This window comes from Ornithodoros turicata, chromosome 7 (assembly GCF_037126465.1).
Source record: "Ornithodoros turicata isolate Travis chromosome 7, ASM3712646v1, whole genome shotgun sequence".
Taxonomy (NCBI): domain Eukaryota; kingdom Metazoa; phylum Arthropoda; class Arachnida; order Ixodida; family Argasidae; genus Ornithodoros; species Ornithodoros turicata.
In genome coordinates, this window is record NC_088207.1 from 26,243,034 (window position 1) to 26,260,824 (window position 17,791).

At 42.5% G+C, this 17,791-nt stretch overlaps 2 protein-coding genes across 4 annotated transcripts in view; both read right to left on the reverse strand.

The window, feature by feature from the left end:
• Positions 1–8,596, reverse strand: part of LOC135400716 (mucin-17-like) — a 31,158-nt gene extending 22,562 nt beyond the window's left edge. For 2 of the 3 annotated variants that reach the window (XM_064632581.1, XM_064632579.1), the window contains exons 1-2: positions 8,178–8,596; positions 397–635 (exon numbers count right to left, since the gene is read on the reverse strand). In XM_064632581.1, the coding sequence (XP_064488651.1) occupies positions 397–635; positions 8,178–8,255 (317 nt within the window). In that variant the 5' untranslated portion in view covers positions 8,256–8,596. The remainder of the gene's footprint in view (positions 1–396; positions 636–8,177) is intronic. The other variant, XM_064632580.1, reaches the window with a different exon arrangement.
• A 1,958-nt stretch (positions 8,597–10,554) lies between these two features.
• Positions 10,555–17,791, reverse strand: part of LOC135400717 (histone lysine demethylase PHF8-like) — a 30,753-nt gene continuing 23,516 nt past the window's right edge. The window contains exons 17-20 of the mRNA XM_064632582.1: positions 17,650–17,739; positions 17,388–17,500; positions 16,519–16,648; positions 10,555–15,001 (exon numbers count right to left, since the gene is read on the reverse strand). Coding sequence (XP_064488652.1) covers positions 14,922–15,001; positions 16,519–16,648; positions 17,388–17,500; positions 17,650–17,739 — 413 coding nt within the window. The 3' untranslated portion in view covers positions 10,555–14,921. The remainder of the gene's footprint in view (positions 15,002–16,518; positions 16,649–17,387; positions 17,501–17,649; positions 17,740–17,791) is intronic.

Below are 17,791 nucleotides of genomic sequence, written 5' to 3' on the forward strand. Positions count from 1 at the left end.
ATGCGGACACAGCACGTGCCAGGGATAGAGGACGTTGACACTTTTCTGGATAAGCGAATCAGAATGACCTAGGTCTTGGAAGATTGGTTCCCGTACTTGCTGTCCGGATACGGATAACGAATTCCGGATAACAGAAACCAGATCCAATGGTAGCAGGTTCGTTCCCGGTAATGTACTCCGGATAACGAGTTTTCCGCATATCTGAGCTCTGGATAAGCGAGACGTGACTGTATTTAACATCTCGCACACAACTCAGTAAATGGAGCTCCCGATAAACGGGACAGATTCTCCAGGTCCCTTGAAGTTCAGTTTAAAGGGATTCAGCTGTATTATCTATCATTGGGATGCCCATGCATTGTCCCACGCTTGTCAAAGCAAGAGTCCACATTTACTCACAGTGTAAGCGCCTTCGCAGCCTCTAGGAACGGTAGCTGTTTCCACCAGGAGGTGAGGGATATCCAACAAGACGTTAACGTGCTGGCTTGCCTCCAAGGATCGTATCGGTGCCCTGCTCCACATTCTTCCAGGCACCGGAGGAACTCGCAGAGTACCATTCGTGGAGCTGTTCTCTTTCCGCCGCCCCCATAATGTCCTGGGTCAACCCTCCCACCTGACGGGCCTTGCCGGAGCTCCTGCTGGAATATTCAATCAATCAATCATCAATCATTTTTATTTAATTCATTCATATAATGCATACAATTAACATAGCACTGAAGGAACCAGAGGGAAATATTGTACGCATTCAGAAGGTTCAGGGATGTGAAGTGATAGCAGTGCAGTAAATGCCTGAACATATGAAGTGCACTGCATATGAAGAGCTGATTTCCAAAAGGAGTCAAGTCATTGTTCGCCAAAGTTGAGATAGGTGACCAACAGGTGGAACCAGAGGACCAAAATATGGGTACACGAAAAACAAGCCGTGTGGCAAAAAGAGTTGTCATGCGCACACAACAGACTTTTTCTCAAAAAAGAAAAAAAAAGGCTTAGCTCATTTTGGAGATCAACTTTACACATCCAAGAAGAAGGAACATGCTACATTTGTCTCCATTTCTTCATAATTTGCATATTTTCTCAATAATGTTCCCGCCCATGTTACCACCTGAATCCTCAGGAGCAGGCTCTGCTGCCTAGGAGAAAAACTACGTCTGCAACTCAAGCTTACTGACAAGCTCATTCCAAAAGAGAAGTGGCACTCACACATGATGTCAAAGGCGACGGTACATGATGCTGCATGTCAAGTCATGTGATGTTATGGTGTGTAGTGTTACATTATATTTGATGTTATGTGACTTGTATAGTATTACATAAATATAACAAATGAATTACATGAAGGGGAAAACAAATCAAATCCAGTGTGACCCCTGTTATGTCCCTGCTTGAAATAAATTTGTAGTCTGCTTGCAATGTTCACCATGAATATGTTTGAGTGGAAAATATGCCACCAAATTATGGGTTTGGTACTCATAAACTGTTTTCGAATATAGAGCCTTTAAATGCAAAATGACATTGGGTTATCATGTTTTTTATATATACATAGGGAATGTGAATGAAAAACTGCTGAAAGGGTGCAGCAGGCAACGATAATTGCTAAGACCTGTTCATCCTGCTATACAACTCAGTGAAAATAATGTTAGCATTCTACTACACTGAGGAGTTATAGGCATTTGTAGCAGGATTTGGTAGCACCTGTCTTGTCAAGAACAAAATATTTCCTGTATCGTAAACAAAATGCATATATCTAAGTGTCCAAATGCACCATGCAAATGTGCTACATTCGTATGTGGTCTGGTGACACACCACTACACAATAATCAACCAATTTATTTATCTATTTTTTCTTGCGTAGGTCACATTGGTAGCATGCAGAGTGCTCGGATGAAGTAGTTCCATTTAGACGAAATAGTAGATTTCATATACCTGTGTTTTCATTAGGCATGAAATAATATATAATTCATAATCATGGAAAAGACAAGCCGTATTGTGAGTTAGAATGACTGTATATGCCCAGTGAAATGTCAGACATAATGCAAGACAATGGCATGACCTAAGTCAAAAGACCACAGGTTTTTCAAAACCTTAGTGCTTGTCTGTACAAAAAAATTGAATGATGGCCATCAATGCAAAATCCAATCTGGCATTGGTATGTTTCTCCAATTTTGTGCAGAGAAAAAAACGGTTAGGTAGGCAGCCTCATCAACTACAATGTGTTGAAAAACAGTTGATCTTACTCAAAATAACCAGTGCAGCGTGACCTATGAGCAAAATCCAGCACGTGCTTGTCCTGCTTCTATTTGTCTTGTCTGCGTCTTTACCGCTGGTTTCCCTTACTTAACCTATGGAACCTGGCTATGACATCATCGATGTCACACGACCAAAAAGACAAGGCATACGGCATGGGTGGCAGTGTGTACCATCTTATCAGGCACAAATTTCAATACTAGCCATGCATACTAGCATCAATACTAGAGTTGCATGCAGCAATTCTACCATGCAACAATAGCATAAATAAGCACAAGGTTGTCCACACAAGTCATCAAACTCACCATTGTCAATGCTATAACTGTAAAGGGTGACAAAGAAAGGAGTACCCTATAAGGTACTTGGAAGCAAAATTGTGTGACTGTGTGACAGTTTCTTGAAGTGCGTAGTGGGGTCGGGGAGAGTGGGAAACCTAATTCTTAAACTGATTTTTCCTTTTTTTTTGGAGGGGGGGATTTTTTCCTTTTTTTGGAGGATCGCCCAATGGCCTTCCCCATGGATATGCCACTGTCTGGAATCTGCTATATAGCAATGGACACGTAACCCATGCACCCACTGCAGTTTGATTCACTGGGTGCTTCAGAGAACGAGATATGATGCTGAGACTAGAGACCGGTTCTCAACTTAAGAAGCGTGTAGACATTAAATTAAACCATTAGCCAGAGGAAAAAAATATAATAAGACCCCCACCAAATAAATGTATCTCAAATAAAACAATTCTGAAAGGTCTCTACTTAATCACGACATCCAGGTATTTTCTTTAGAAATTAGTAGCTGTAACAACAACCCGGATATGTTTTGCCCCTAACTCATACCCAGGCAACAGTTACGCATTGAGCTACATTTTTTTCGTTCCCCTTTTCCATGCCACAATGCTGTTTCTTTTTTCTTTTATATATATATATATATTGTGTTCCAAGATTGACCACTGCCCAGTAAAATGTTTTAACCAAGACTGACCGTCACATTAGATATGTTGATGACGTTAATCAACCCTACATGAATAGTCTGAGAGGAGGGCAACGGCAAGTTCTATGGTGGATAACAACCCCTGTCACACGGGCAGTCTTCAATGAACATTAAGACCAATGGCCATTGAACATGCACGTAGCGCCACCTAGCATATAACGTGTCAACCTCTAAGCTAGCATTGGATTCAATGATCTTTGAGTAGTTGACATGTTATTCGCTTGGTGGCGCTACGCACATGTTCAATGGCCACTGGTCTCAATGGTCATTGAAGACTGCCCGTGTGACTGGACTATTAAGTCCTGGGGTGACCAGCAGAATCGCATTGCATTTCTTGCAATCCTGTCAAAAAAATTTTAAAAATTACGGGACAGTTACGATTGTGTAACGCGAATTTCAGCAGTAGCTGTTGATTGTGGATGTTGGCACTTTTATATACGACACCGATATATGCACAACTACTTTAGAGTGACGAGTACTGCCTCAGGATCTGCGAAGTGAATGGTGATGTGTAGAGCTGGGATTAGCGGAACAAAAATATTACTAAAATCGGGACAAAAGTGGGACAGGGAACGCTGAAAAATCAGGACACTTTCCAGGACAACGTACCCATCTCTGCGTATGTCAAAAGCAAGTCCGAAGCAACTGTGGCTATCAGCGGCGTACCGACGTGGACAGATTGAGAGAGGACAGCAGGAAGGAGTGGGGGTTAGTATGCGTCCTGGGCTGACTTCAAGGGGAACTGTGACAAAATTCGTCCAGAAAGCATGCCGAGAACCCCAGTTTTGTTCTCGAGTGTGGGTGATTCCACACCTCTTAAAGAAGTACGGAAGGCACTTTGAACATTTTTTTTTTAATCGCATGATATGAACGCACTATGTTCAGTAACTGCCACGCAAAATATTTCCTTTGGGAAGTGCAAATTTCTTGAGAACATTAGTTTACAAGAACATGCGCAGCAGTGGTGATCTTGATGTCACAGGCTTGCAGTCAAGTGAAAGGGCTTTACTGACCCGTAAGAATGAACGCTCTCTTGTGCACCAGGATTGTGCACTGCACGTGTACTTTTTTTTTTTACGAATCTGTATCCCAGGGCTTGGAATCCTAATTTCTGTTCCTCCTGACACTTTTTTTTTTCTTTTCTTTCCTTTCATGCTCCTTAATGCATTTCTGAAGTGGAAGACAGACAAGTAACTGCAGCAAAATGGGAACTAGCCTTAGGCTGTGGGATCGTAAAGTGTTTTTGTACTCTTTGTTGTGTATGTATCAGCAAAAAATGAAAGATAAATTACTAAAATAAAAATTAAAAATGCCAGTGCTCACTGGCCAAGCAAAAAGTGCCGAGATATCACACAACATGTGTGCACACAATACCTTGTACAACTTCTCTGCGAGGCTACACATTGTCCAGACTATACATCAATTCCGTGTTGTGGACATGTTATGAAGCAGACTGAAAATTGTGCACAGCTGGAAAATGTGCTGTTCTTAGGAGCACAGTGGCTTAAGCGAGTCTGTTGTACACCTGTCTTCAATATTGTACATTGTGAAAGCCTAATCATTTTCTATTATGCCCAAGTTTTTTTTAAGAACTTTTCTTGTGCTTATTGACATAGCAAATGCGCGAAACAAGGTTTTAACACAGTTTTTGGATGTCAGTACTGTGGCTGTTCAACTATCATTTGGACGCATTCTTTTTCAAGGAGCGTTTTAACGGCGTTTTAAAATACTTTACCCTACCTTAGATGGGTAGAAATCCAGTGAACCGGTAGAGGTGTAGGAAGGGAGTTGCCTCAGGACAGAAGCCGCCAATATTTCGAAATATCGGCGGCTTCTGTCCTGAGGCAACTCCCTTCCTCTACCCTACCTTGGCATGTACAAAACTCAAATCCGCTTCTGTTTTCTGGAATACAATTTCTTCAACTAACAGGGAAAAAAACAAGTACAGAGGTGTTTCGTTCGGATATTTTATGGCAGATATGTTGGACATGTTATTTATTAAGCCTATCACAGCTTGCTGGACATGCTGAACCTGTAGCAACTTGAGTTCAGGTAGAACAACGCACAATATTCTTTTCCTGTATAAGTGCTTGCATGGCATATATGACTGTGCTGACCTTTCTGTATCTATTGCGTAGTGTGTTCCTTTTAAGCATGTCCGAAGTTCTGCAATATTTCATGTCAGCACTCACTCATATTTATGCCTAATATGGTGGATCCTTCTTCTTTACATGAAATATTTTATACCTATTGACATATTTAATTCTAATGTCAACATTTTTCGTTCATTGCTGAATTCTACAAGTTGTAAATTAGTCACTGTTTTCAGTTTTGCTTTTTACTTTCCAGTTCTACTGTTCTGGTGTATTTAAAATCGGATGTTATTTGGTTGCTGATTGGATTTGTATGTGCACCATCACCAAGGCCTATAGGCTGTTAATGAGAACTTCAAATAAATATTCTATTCTAATGGCAAGTCACATGAGTAGTGCTAAGACCTACAATGTGCTTTATTTTCTATGCATGCATTTTATTGTGCACATGAACATTGGGCCCAGTCAAGCAGTGGTGGATCCATGGGTGGGTGGGGTAGGGGTCTCCTTCCCCACAAAGTCGAGCAAGGTTACATATTAGTTTTCCTCTACTCCCCTCCTCCATTACGCACTTCGACAATGAACCCCCCCCCCCCCGCTCAAAAAGAAAGAAAGAAAGAAAGAAAGAAAGAAAGAAAGAAAGAAAGAAAGAAAGGTCTGGATCCGCCTGCAATCAAGCCTGCTTAATAAACCTCACTTCCTGTAGGAAGCCATTTACCATCTGGTCACTTTACAGGTACATACCCTGAAGTAATTCAAGAATAACTCGATTACATTTGATGGCTGAGTAACTGGAATTGAATTGCATTTTAGTTTCAGTTACTTTTCTTGCAACTTAAAGCAAGCTAACGTAACTCAAAAAGAAGGCATGCAAGAAAAAAAGAATCTAAGTAGGAACAAAAGAAGAGGAGCATTCAAACCATTAGAGTAGAGAGAGAGTAGAAGTAGATGCGTTTTGGAGCTTGGTGATGCCTGAATTTGGGGTCTGCTGCTCCATTTCTTTTAGTTGAGGAGTATGCTCCTCTTCTTCGCTTGCATGTCACCGCAATGCAGCAAGTCGCATATTACATAACGAATAAAAAGAACAAACGGACAAGTCATTATTCCTTATCTACTCAGCCTCCCGAACAGAGCGCACGAGGAAAAGCTTGCAGACGACGCGACATTATTGGACCATCTTTCCCGTCTGGTGGCGTTGTCACAGCGTAGTCACCGCTAGGGTGCCCTACTAGTCACGGAAGTGAGGCGAAGGCAGTACTAACTGACGACCTCGGTTCGCTACACCAGCCTGACACGCTCTTGCAGATTTCAGACAACCGTGTCGCATACAGTACATAGTATGTGTTTTGGGGTCTTGTCATAATATTCAACACTTTTCCTTGACACGTAAATTAATGGGCAGCAGAATGTTGACCCTGATGGCTTAGCTTTCTGTCAAGCCATTATGGAAAGCGTAGGCACTACAACCTCAATTAGCACAGCACTGCAAGTGCACATAGCAATGTAGCAGACACACGCAACACTACCTTATGCATGTAAATAGTCCAAAATGCAGGACTTCTACCACAGAAGGAGCAAAAGTGAGAATGCACCAGAGTTGATAAATTGTCATCTGACACAAGAGAGTTCCTCATGTGACCATTTACAAAGCTGCAGTGGCTTTTGTAATTATTCTAGTCATCGTTTTCACTTCCATTTTCTTAAGGTTGTTGCCACTGGTGGTTGCACATTGTGCTCTACATGACTCTCGGAACGCGAGAAGCAATTTACAACCACTACAAACATACATAAACACACACATCAATTACACGTTAAAAATGGCACCCGTCCGGTTCGCCTCAGGCACGAAGAACGTGTGGTTGTGACAGGAATTACGGCAAACATATAGCCATTATTATGAAACATTCACAAACGCCTATCTAATGTATACATAATTTTACGTATACCCTAACGGTAGACAATGTCCGCGGTTATGCCAAATTTATTGTATACTAGCGATCCAAAGTGCCCAAGCACGAAGCGATTGAACAAAAGCTATCTTCTCATTGAAACAACGTCCAGGGCTATAAAAATAACTTCAACACAACACTAGCAACAGCAGGCGAAAGCAACCGAGGAAATATGTCATGTAAAAACAAAAGTCGCGAAAGGTTTTGCAACCTTTCGACAAAGTGCATTTTGCGCTGCTGCATGTTTGTACAGATAAAGTTACTTAGGTCAATGCGGCACAGTAGAGTGCAGACGAGTAAGCTGCCAGAAGGAAGCATCTCAATATGTTTAATACGACTGTTGCTCCACCAGCACAAGGGTGCAGCTATTTAACTGCAAAAGGTCTGTAGAGGCAACCTCGAGATTCATGTTCAGCGATTGAACTATCACGTAAGGAAAATCAATAAAAGTTGTATCGAATCGGTGAGTATGTCATGTGCGATAAGAACACAATGATTTTTTTGCATGCTGAATTCTAAGATATTAAGATTTCGCCACAAACTGAATTCCAGGAAAAATATGTCGGTGTGTCTGTCTCGCATAGCGTCACGCCCAGACATTGAGTGTAATTACAGTTTACACAAAGTAAGTACGGCTCACCATGCAAAAATAATAGGCTCGAAAGGACCAATATGCATCGGATAACGCAATGAGAAAAAGGACTGTCTGCTACTTCCAGACTACATGGCTGTAAGTGACGCGTATTTCTTCACGACTGCTGACCAAAACGACCGTACCGTTGATTAAGCCTACTGTTTCGATAATAAACAAAGATTTCTCCGAAACATAAAACTTCACGGAGCGTACACGAGCAGTGCTAGGACGAATCGTAGCTGCTGCCACTTTGCTAGGAACCTGGTGCACATACCTCGTTTAAATGCGGCCCCTCATCCATCGTAAGGACTTCGCATCTTTCTTCTAACGGAGCGGCTGACTCCGCCGCCATCTTGAGATCCGGGCTTGTCACGAAGCGCCTAAAATCTCATTGGTCAGATTTCGTGATGTCGACGTCTCATTGGATCTAGATTATAAGATGGCGAATTCTCATTGGATAAAAAAGTATCATATCCGGAATGCATAGTACTCGACGGAGGGACTGATGAGGTGACCTATGCATTGTACGTCAAACGGGCTGAACGCTGAACTCTTGTCAAGAATACCACTCCGGACAGCTCGTACAAACAACTGCACAAACATTCGGGCTCCATGGCATCTGCGTTGTAAACGACTTCACTGCAAAAACATAAAGCGAACAGCACGCCTCTTCATAACGTATCACGACCACTTCACTGTGAAGTCCCCCTAACGGGAAACCAATTCACTTTAATTATTTGCAACACAAGCAATGTGTCCATGCATGAACGAGTTCAAGACTTGATTCAGACCGTGGCATTTTTGTAGGGGATGCATTTGTCCAAATGTCCGAAAACTACGTCAGTATGGCACTGAGAAACCTAAAAATATGCAACTTTGAGAGAACGGTCAAGAAAAGATCATCATGTATACGTTTTTGTTTTGTTTTTTGCGTTGATGAACGAGAGGAATGATTAAGTCACCTCCGTACAAGGAAGAGTGGCACATTTTCCAACACAACCCGTTGTCACCCGAAATGCCACGCGTTTTAAACAGTCGGTACGGTGCCAGGGTGCCGGGCTCTTCCGCATTGCGCGCGAACTTTGAAGTACGCGCGGAGAGAAAGGTGCTCCCGGGCATCCCAGGTAGGGATGTGCTCCATACATGATGAGGGAATCCCCGCATCCGAGTTCGACAGAGGAGTAGCTGGGGCAACGGAGAAAGAAAAAAAAAGAGCCTGTGCTAGTCGGAGCGGCGGCGGCGCCGACGGCTCTGCTGCCCATTGAGCGCGCGATAAGCGCTCAACACCCGGCGCGGCGCGTATTGGTCGGCAAGAGGGATTTCCCAAACCCTGGTGACTGCGAAGAGGAACCCGGCTCATACTTTAGCGGCCGCCGTGAGTTGCGCGAGCAGCCAGAGGAGCAGCCCGCACAAACGTAATTCACGTGGTCGCGAGCCGGCGTGGTTGGCGTGGTCGCGCCGCTTGCGCGCATGCGCTTACGCAACCTGTTACGTCGCCGGCACGGTGGAGAGCGATTGGCTTCCACGCTAAGGTGCTCGCGCTGCTTCCCGTTGCATGAAGCACAAGAGCTGCTCAGATGACGTCACACTTCCGGTTGTCCTGCAGCCTTCCACTTTCCAGAAGGGTCTCCAAGGGCCCTACGTGGTGCGGCTAGATGGCCCAGACAAAGGATTTTTTCAGCCCCCCACCCCCACCCCTAGTGCCCCCTGAAGACCTTGCAACCCTCCCACCCACCAATACACACACGCTAAAATGCCTGCTAGCAAGGCCAAGAAAGCAGCAAATATGGGTGCCACACCATGCTGCAGGTCTCCAACACCCCCTGAGATGAAAGTCCTGGGTAGATCCCTGTCCCGTGCTCTTGTATTGCTTGCAGCGTGCAGCACTTCTACAAGTGCTTAGTACACTGCTTGGCCTTGCCTGACATACTGTGATTTATTATGTCCTGTTGTACAGAATCAATATTTTAAAATAAAGGTACTGTTTAAGAGCATTGTTAACATCATCTCCTCATACGAGATTTTGCATAATGTGAGTCGTGATGTCACATATCAGCATCTACATGGGTGGACTTTAATTGAATAATGGTAATTGACGTGTGGACATGCCTCTATATGCCAGTCCCATTCCACATGACTCTTCATCACGATGTAGATTTGAAGATAATTGAGAAAATGCAGTGCTTTATACTGCCTGGTGCTGTTCTTACTGTACTGAATGACACATGACATCATATTAGTTACGCCTTTCCCCTTCAATATCACTCAATGACTGCAATATGGAATTGCCCGCAGCGTATTGTGGCTTATCTCGACTGCAGGCGCATCACATCTTGGTTTTTGCTACTCTCGCCATCAACCGCTGCATGCTCAACTGCTAATAACTGACTGGTAGGTGACACAGCTTCATAGGTGAGGCGGTCATTGATTCTCCCAAGTATTTTTTCTTTCATCTTCTTCATTTTAGGGAAAAACAGATAAACAAAAAATAGAAAAGTGCAGAACTCGACATTATATCGTCACTGCTCTGAGAGGTGCTGTTTCCTTTGAAGCATTACGTCAATGAACGTCAATGGTCAATGGAACTTTGCAACAACCTCTCGAGTTACACTGCACTCGCAGTGAACAGAGAAATTGTAACCCAAGTATGGTTTATGCCTTCATCCTTTTTATTTATAGAATATGCACAGTGTATGTACAAGTATTTACAATGCTTCATAAAACATAAAGGTACTCCTCATTTCACCATACACATGTGGAAGCAGGAAGCTGGTCAGAGAAAACATCTCAATGTCAAAAACTCTGCTTTCAGAGCCATTTTAACAGTTTTCGTACTTAGCGAGCCACAATCCTTGTCTCATTAAGGTACAGACACAACTATACAAAAATAAATAATTTACAGCAAAGCACGCTTGATGACAACACCCGCTCACAATTTTAATTTAAAAGGACTGTTGCGGCGGTCGCAACGGTTAAGATTAACTTCTGCATGCCTTTCAGAGATTTATGCATCCCCTCAAACGCATTTGAAGCTTCTGATTTTACATCTGGAGTATGAGGTGCACTTTCCCCAATCTCCGAGTTCTGTATAAACCGCCGATTGCCCTAAAATGCGGCACTAAGTGAAGTATTCATATTGTAGCAATACAAGTAGTAGCATGCAGTAGCAGTGGCCATGTTGGACATTATTAGTGAGAAATCAGAAACTTTTACAAGGTCTTGCAACACCAGCATGCTCAACTAACTTCCTTCGAACAGTTGTCTGGAAACAGTATTTTCTTTCTCTCCAGTCACTTCTGTTATCCACCGTTCAATAAAGCGTGTCGTTACTAGCATCATGTGGCTATGTGAGGAAACTAAAATGTTAGAAGCACTAAGTTTTAGCCACTAGCTAAACATAACAGAAAAGGTGCGCCCACTACTTCTATGGGGTATGAGAACTTTGGAGGAAACTGAGTGAGTGGCACCACAAAATGCTGACATACGTCTTGTTCCCCATGACACAAATGCACCGAGATCACAAAAGCCACAAAATGATGAGCGTCTGCAAACCTTTCTTGTGCTGCCCTATTTTCACAGCAACCACTTTCAATAGCCAGTGCAACACTTAGGCGACAGCCCACATACCGACTTTGTTTTCGTTTGCTGCATTGTGTTTGGGTACTTTGAAAAACAGGATGACAAAAGAATGAACACGCAGTCATCGTCGAAAAACAAAACGCGTAGCTCCGCAACACTTTGAGAGGCCGCTTCTTTCACTGGGAAGCAGGAAGAAATTTCCACTACATATCACGCAGGCAATAAACTGGGAGTCACTATCTACACGGAAGGGTCCTCTTGTAGGACTGATGAAGCAAAGGCTACCTTATAGATGTTGTGGGAAATCTTGGGAAGCTTTTTGGGCTTCATTACAGAGGCACAACGTCGCACTAATAAGGTAACATTTCCTCGGGTTTGAGGGAGAAGAGAGACATAAGACAGAACGTACGGGTCTCGTGCTGTGTACTTTGCATTCTGTCAAGGCAAATGTTACCTTATTTGCATCCACACCAGCATCCTAGCATTCCACTTTTACGTTATAACACGGTTGTGTTCAACCGGTGGTTAACCGTGCCGTCCTAGTGACTCGTTTCATGTGCTCAGTTGAGCAATTTCTTCTCTAGAGTGCAGGGCATTTTCCTGTTAGCCTTTATCTTTGCTGCCCCTCTGGTTTTTCTGCGCCGGATCCTGATGTCAATCACATGCCTGCTCCTCTTTGTCTTTGCACTGGATACATGTTTTGTTACATTCAGTAAACAGAACGGGCCTCGCACTGCATGTTTGCCTCCAAAACCGGGCCCTTAACACTAAAAGGCAGGTGCTAGAAAAGCAATCACATAAAAGACATCAAATGGTGCGCACCAAGCAACTTGCAATGGACATTTTTGCAATGCTTAGCCTCTAAAGGACACACTATTGCTGGAGTACCCTAACAAAAAATCCTCAAGTTATAACTGCTTCCAAAGGGCTGTTCCCTCGAAACCCGGCGGCAGTATCTGCGTTCTAGATATATCATGCTAGACCATTTCCCAAACCAAATGTACTTCGACACATTGTGACATATTTTGCATGTTTGCAAGAATAAAGCCATGGTGGTAGTACACACGCTTTTTCCTCACGAGTGGATTGGGCTCATCTGTCTAGCTCGTACAATTGCAAAGGCCATTAACTTAATGCTGTTGTGTAATTAACGAATGAGCCATGAGAAAAAAGAAAGAACTTATCTGGGTCATATCCAGAACGTATCCAGCAAGCTACGTTTAACTCTAAGCTTTGCAGATCTGTTCCACTGATTGTCCCCATACTGGTATACAGGGTGTCCCAATTAACATGCACAACGGCTTTAAAAAGGATGGAGAGCGATATGCAAGCGAAACCAATGGATTGTTGTTGCCTAAAAAAAAAAGAGAGCCTCACAAAAAATAATTGAAAAGTATGGTGGTGGTGGGGAAGACTGGTTTTTCTAAACTTTTTCCCCCTTGACGTGAAAAAAAAAAAAAAAAAAGGAAAGAAAAGAAGAAAAAAAGAGCAAGAGTACTGATAAAATACAGGGTGTATATGGGGTCAAAATATCAACAAACGCATGCCTCGTCGAGACAAACTGACCAATCGCCATCGTGATGCGTTTGTCATGCATAGTATGGTTGAACTGTCACTAAAGTGTTCTCGTTCACTACTGTCTTCCTCATTTTAACAGCAGGTCTGCTTCCTTGCTACTGAACTAATATAATTCTTTGTAATTTACATCAACTACTATTTCCTCTCCAATGTTTGCTAGTAAAGTCGTGCAAGAGTGAAAAATCTCGTTCTTTCCAGCAGGTAAAAATTTCTAGAAATTTTTCATCTCTAAGTATTGCTACCAGTAGTTTTTCATTTTGTCTAATTAATTAATCAGACAAGATTAATTAGCTAACTTTTAAAATATTGGTTTAAGGTTTGAGGCGATGACTGGAAGGTTACAGAGTGCATCAAAAAGCACTCAGCCTAGCACACAGTTAAATCTTATCTAATTGATTGATTAGGTAGATGAAAATCATATACTGGCAACGGGGACGTACGACTGCTAACAACATTCAGTTGGTTTCATTCGCGTAGAACACTCAGTCTTTTTAAAAACTGTGATGTATGTTAACCATGTTAAGCATAACCAGTGAGACCCCAATTAATTACGTAACATGCTCGTTGCAAGATTGATCGCTTAAAGGGGCACTAAAGTGCAAAAATTTCTCCTCATGGACAGTCAAAGATGCCGTTACTTTGACAACAACACAAAAGGAGCGGAATTCCTCGGTAGCATCATTCGTGATTTAGCAACAAAAGAAACCGCGATTTGCACATTCCCTCTTCCTCTCCTTAAGAAGGCTGACAATGCAGAGCGGGCTCTCACTGGTCTCCCCAAATGAATTTGTCCAATCATTGTGGAAGATCGTTTGAGGAAACCAATCTGAGGCGTCTGTGCCTGCACTTCTAGAGGTTAACTTGTTGTTTCCCTCGCTCATTATTCACAAACAACGCAACTGGTGAGTCCAAGTTACTTTCATGTTGGTGTCGACGTGATGGCACCTTCCGTTCTGCTAGGATCATGACCTACTAGATTATAACGATCGGCACAATCGGCAACCCCTATGAGGAGCCCATCCGCACGATCCGCTAGGGGCGCTACTCATTGGTCCGCGAGATCTACATCATGATTGGACAATGGAAATTTGAACTTTGAATGCGCAGAAGCGGACGTATGGCTACCGTAGCAGACGACAGCAATAGCTCCTATGAAAACACGTAGAATGATGATGAAAATCAACTTTAGAATGAAACATCTTCCGTGGGACATCCACCGTTTGTACAAAAATACTAAGGTAAGCTGAAGTACGTACAAAGTATTGCAGAAGTTGAGGAAGCAATAACCGGGCCGATGAGTAGCGCCACCGCTAGCTTCCAAATGCGGTGCTGGGAACGGGTGCCTATGACATGGTCGTTATAATCTAGTAGGTCATGGCGAGGATAAACTCTTGCAGTTTAGCGCCCCTTTAACCCTGTCTCGACAGAATTAAGTTAATCTGACAAGAAAGCTCTCGGTGAACGGGGAGAACATGGCCCCACAGCTAGAAATGCTGACACAAAGTCTATAGAAAAAGAAGCTTAAGAAGCATTAAGAAAAAAAAAAAAGGAAGAAAGAATGTCACATGATGTTCTCTAACAGTATTCATCTTGCAATAGCACTAAAGTAGCCAAAAAGCCAGCACAGCTAGCACAGCAGGTGTACACATGACGCCAAGGGTTGCAAGGCGGCCCTCTGCATTGTAAATCATTTGAACCTTCATAAATATACTCTGTTACAAAGACAAATGAGGATCTAAAAGACATGCGCCTTGACGGGTTAGGATGACTGGGTGCTGATGAGTGTTACGGATGATGACAAGTATAATAAAATGGCTTATGGGTGAGGACGATTATGTACACAAAATGGAAGTTTCGGCTCTCAGTAGATCATCTTGTGAATCTTCAGTATCTTTCCGAGGCGCTGCTTTGCTGTTGCAAAACCTTTCTTGGGCTTTCTCACTGGAAGGAACACAGTAAAGGCAAATACACCGGGTGTAACTAAGAAAACGGTGACGTCGACAGCACTAGGAAATGTCAGGGGTGCTTAAATGTCTGCGATTTGCCTTCACAGTGAAGTGCTTGGGAGAGCATTTTTGCATTTTGGCCAAAAAGTATTTTAGACCAGCAATCGTCACGGTTGTTGTAAATGGTTACAGTTTTATACTTCTGTCAGATGGGCACACATGCGGCCTTTAAGGTTACAGAATTAAGAGAAGGCCATAGCCAGAAAACGGCCTTAAACCCTGGGAGGTTTAGGAGGATGCCAGATGGTATTCGTGAAGGCGTTTTGCTAATGATGTCTACACTGATAAACACATCTGCAAACGTTGAATGGAATGTAGTGAAACCACATTTGTTCGTGCTATGAGTACCCAAAAATAACAGTTCGTTGGTGCTTAACCCATTTGAAAAATACAACAAAAAACGATATTTGCTTTAGATGCTTTGTTGGGCACGCAGAATTTTGGATGGAGACAACAGAGTGCAGTTTTTTGAGGGTATCACTACAAGCTGACAGAATGAGAAACAAACTGCAAAAATGCGAGTTCTTGAATGCGAAAAAAGTTGATGGAAAATTACATCTCATAAAAACATTTTATTTCGAATTGAAGGAAATTTGCGCAATGCACTTGTTCATGGCGTTTGGTGACGGGACTTTGGCAGTTTCGAATAACAAATTAGGTCTGAAGTAAGTAGGTCTCCGTAAGACGAATTAGGTCTCACGGGAACTCTGTTGCCTTTACATCTCAGTTTCGTCGCAAAGGCCATATGGCTGACTGTCTGACAAAAAGTTAAAGATTAAGACTTGTTGTACACTTGTTGTTGAGTATGTACATGTTGCCTGGCCCATCCCCCTCATGTAATGCCCTCTGGGCCCTTGATGTGTATGGAAATAAATAAATAAATAAAGATCGTATGCACTTAAGGCCGTACCCGTTAAGGCCGTAAGTGTGCCCATCTGACAGGGATATTATGCTGAATGAAAAGCACAGGCCTTGAAGTGGTTTTTGTACCATAATCTAGTCTTAAAAATCTACGGTTTCGGCATATGTTTCATTTTTGTTGCTGACTCACTGCCTTCACGTAGGAAGGTAGAGGCAGTCATGCCGCTGGTAACGTGATGAATATGCAAATGAAAAAAATAAATAAAAGGAAGATGAAGCTGAAGAAGTTTTGGGGTGTAACATGTGAGCACTGTGAGAACAAAACAACCTGTAAAATTTGCAGGATTTGGGAAATTAACTACCACGGTGAAAAAATAAACAGATAAACTTTGCCTTACAAGCATATTGTCAACGCTCAAGTGAAGGTAAAACCATTCACTGTGACACAATGGCAAATTAAATTCTGTAAGGAATAGCTATCACATTTAGTGAATAACAAAATACACTTTGTGTCTCAGGGTATTTTACACATGTCTGGCTTACTTCGGCCATGATGAGAACTCACGTGACGAGAATTCTAAAAGTACTCACATCTGAAAGCATCTGGAGAGAGTGGTGGTTTCTTGCTGGATGCTGATGAAGTAGATGGGCCAGGATCATACGCCTCCTCTTTGGGCTTAGGCGGTGGAGGCTTTTTCCTGTGATACGACCGCCTTGGTGGCTGAAAGGAAACGGAGCTTTTCTTACACAGAGACACACCTTCTAATAGGTCTTTTTTAGAGATGGGACGAATCCATAATTTTTCGAATCCGAATCCGAATCCAAGGAAGGTTCTATGAATCCACAAATCTTACGAATCTCAGATCTTTCGAATCCTTTCTTTAAGAAAGAGTTCAAAAAGCCAGGGAAAAAAAAACACTTCCAGTGAAAAGTGCCTTGAAGCAGAATATGATGCCTTTGTTTAATGAAAAACAAATTAAATAATGCTTTCAGTTTAAAAAAATATACCCATAAAGTTCTTCTTAAACGTAATTTATTTAACATGTTGTTCATCAACTACAAGAGATGTATAAATTCTCAAGTCGGAATTATTTCCATAAAACTAAGAAAAAATCAAAAGCAAAACCAGGTTACTTTTAAACTTGTAATGTAATAGTTCTTGTCTGAACAATTCCAGAACAGTTCAAGCGCAATATAAAAAACAAACAAGAAAATGCCTGTCGGCCAATGAGGCTTTCGGCGGACAAACAAACAAACGTGGTTGGTGGCTTCGAAAGATTCGATTCGCCATTTTGTGCACTGGGATTTGGATTCGCGAATCTCGAATACCTGCCTAGGATTCGAGGATTCGTGCATTCGCGGGTTCGGGTAGCACATCCCTAGTCTTTTTACGAGACTTCTTTTTTGGTCATATGGAAATTGAGAAAAGAAAAACGAAACGAAAATTAAATCTGTCTCACCGGTTTATCTGCTAATTTGGCGGCTGCCTCTGCTAGGCCTGTCTCGATGGCTTCCTTTTTGGTTCCCTCTCGGACTGGCCTTGCAGGCTTGGGGCAATTTGGAACCAACTTTGCTACAAAGGAAGTGATTCTTTTGTAATGCGGTAAAATAGATAACTACGCTAGATTGTCGCGTAAGAATGTAAACAGATGACACATAGACATGTAATGTTGACTTCAATAATAAAAATTAATAAAAAGACAACTATGACACTGTACTGACCTTTGGGGTTCCATGCTTCATCTCGTTTGGATCGTCCTCTCGGCTTAAAAACGTGCAGTTCATCGTCTGAGGCATCCAAGCCGGGGTAAACTGGACAATAGGAGAGATTTTATGCCCTTTAGTATAGCTATGCAAGTACAAA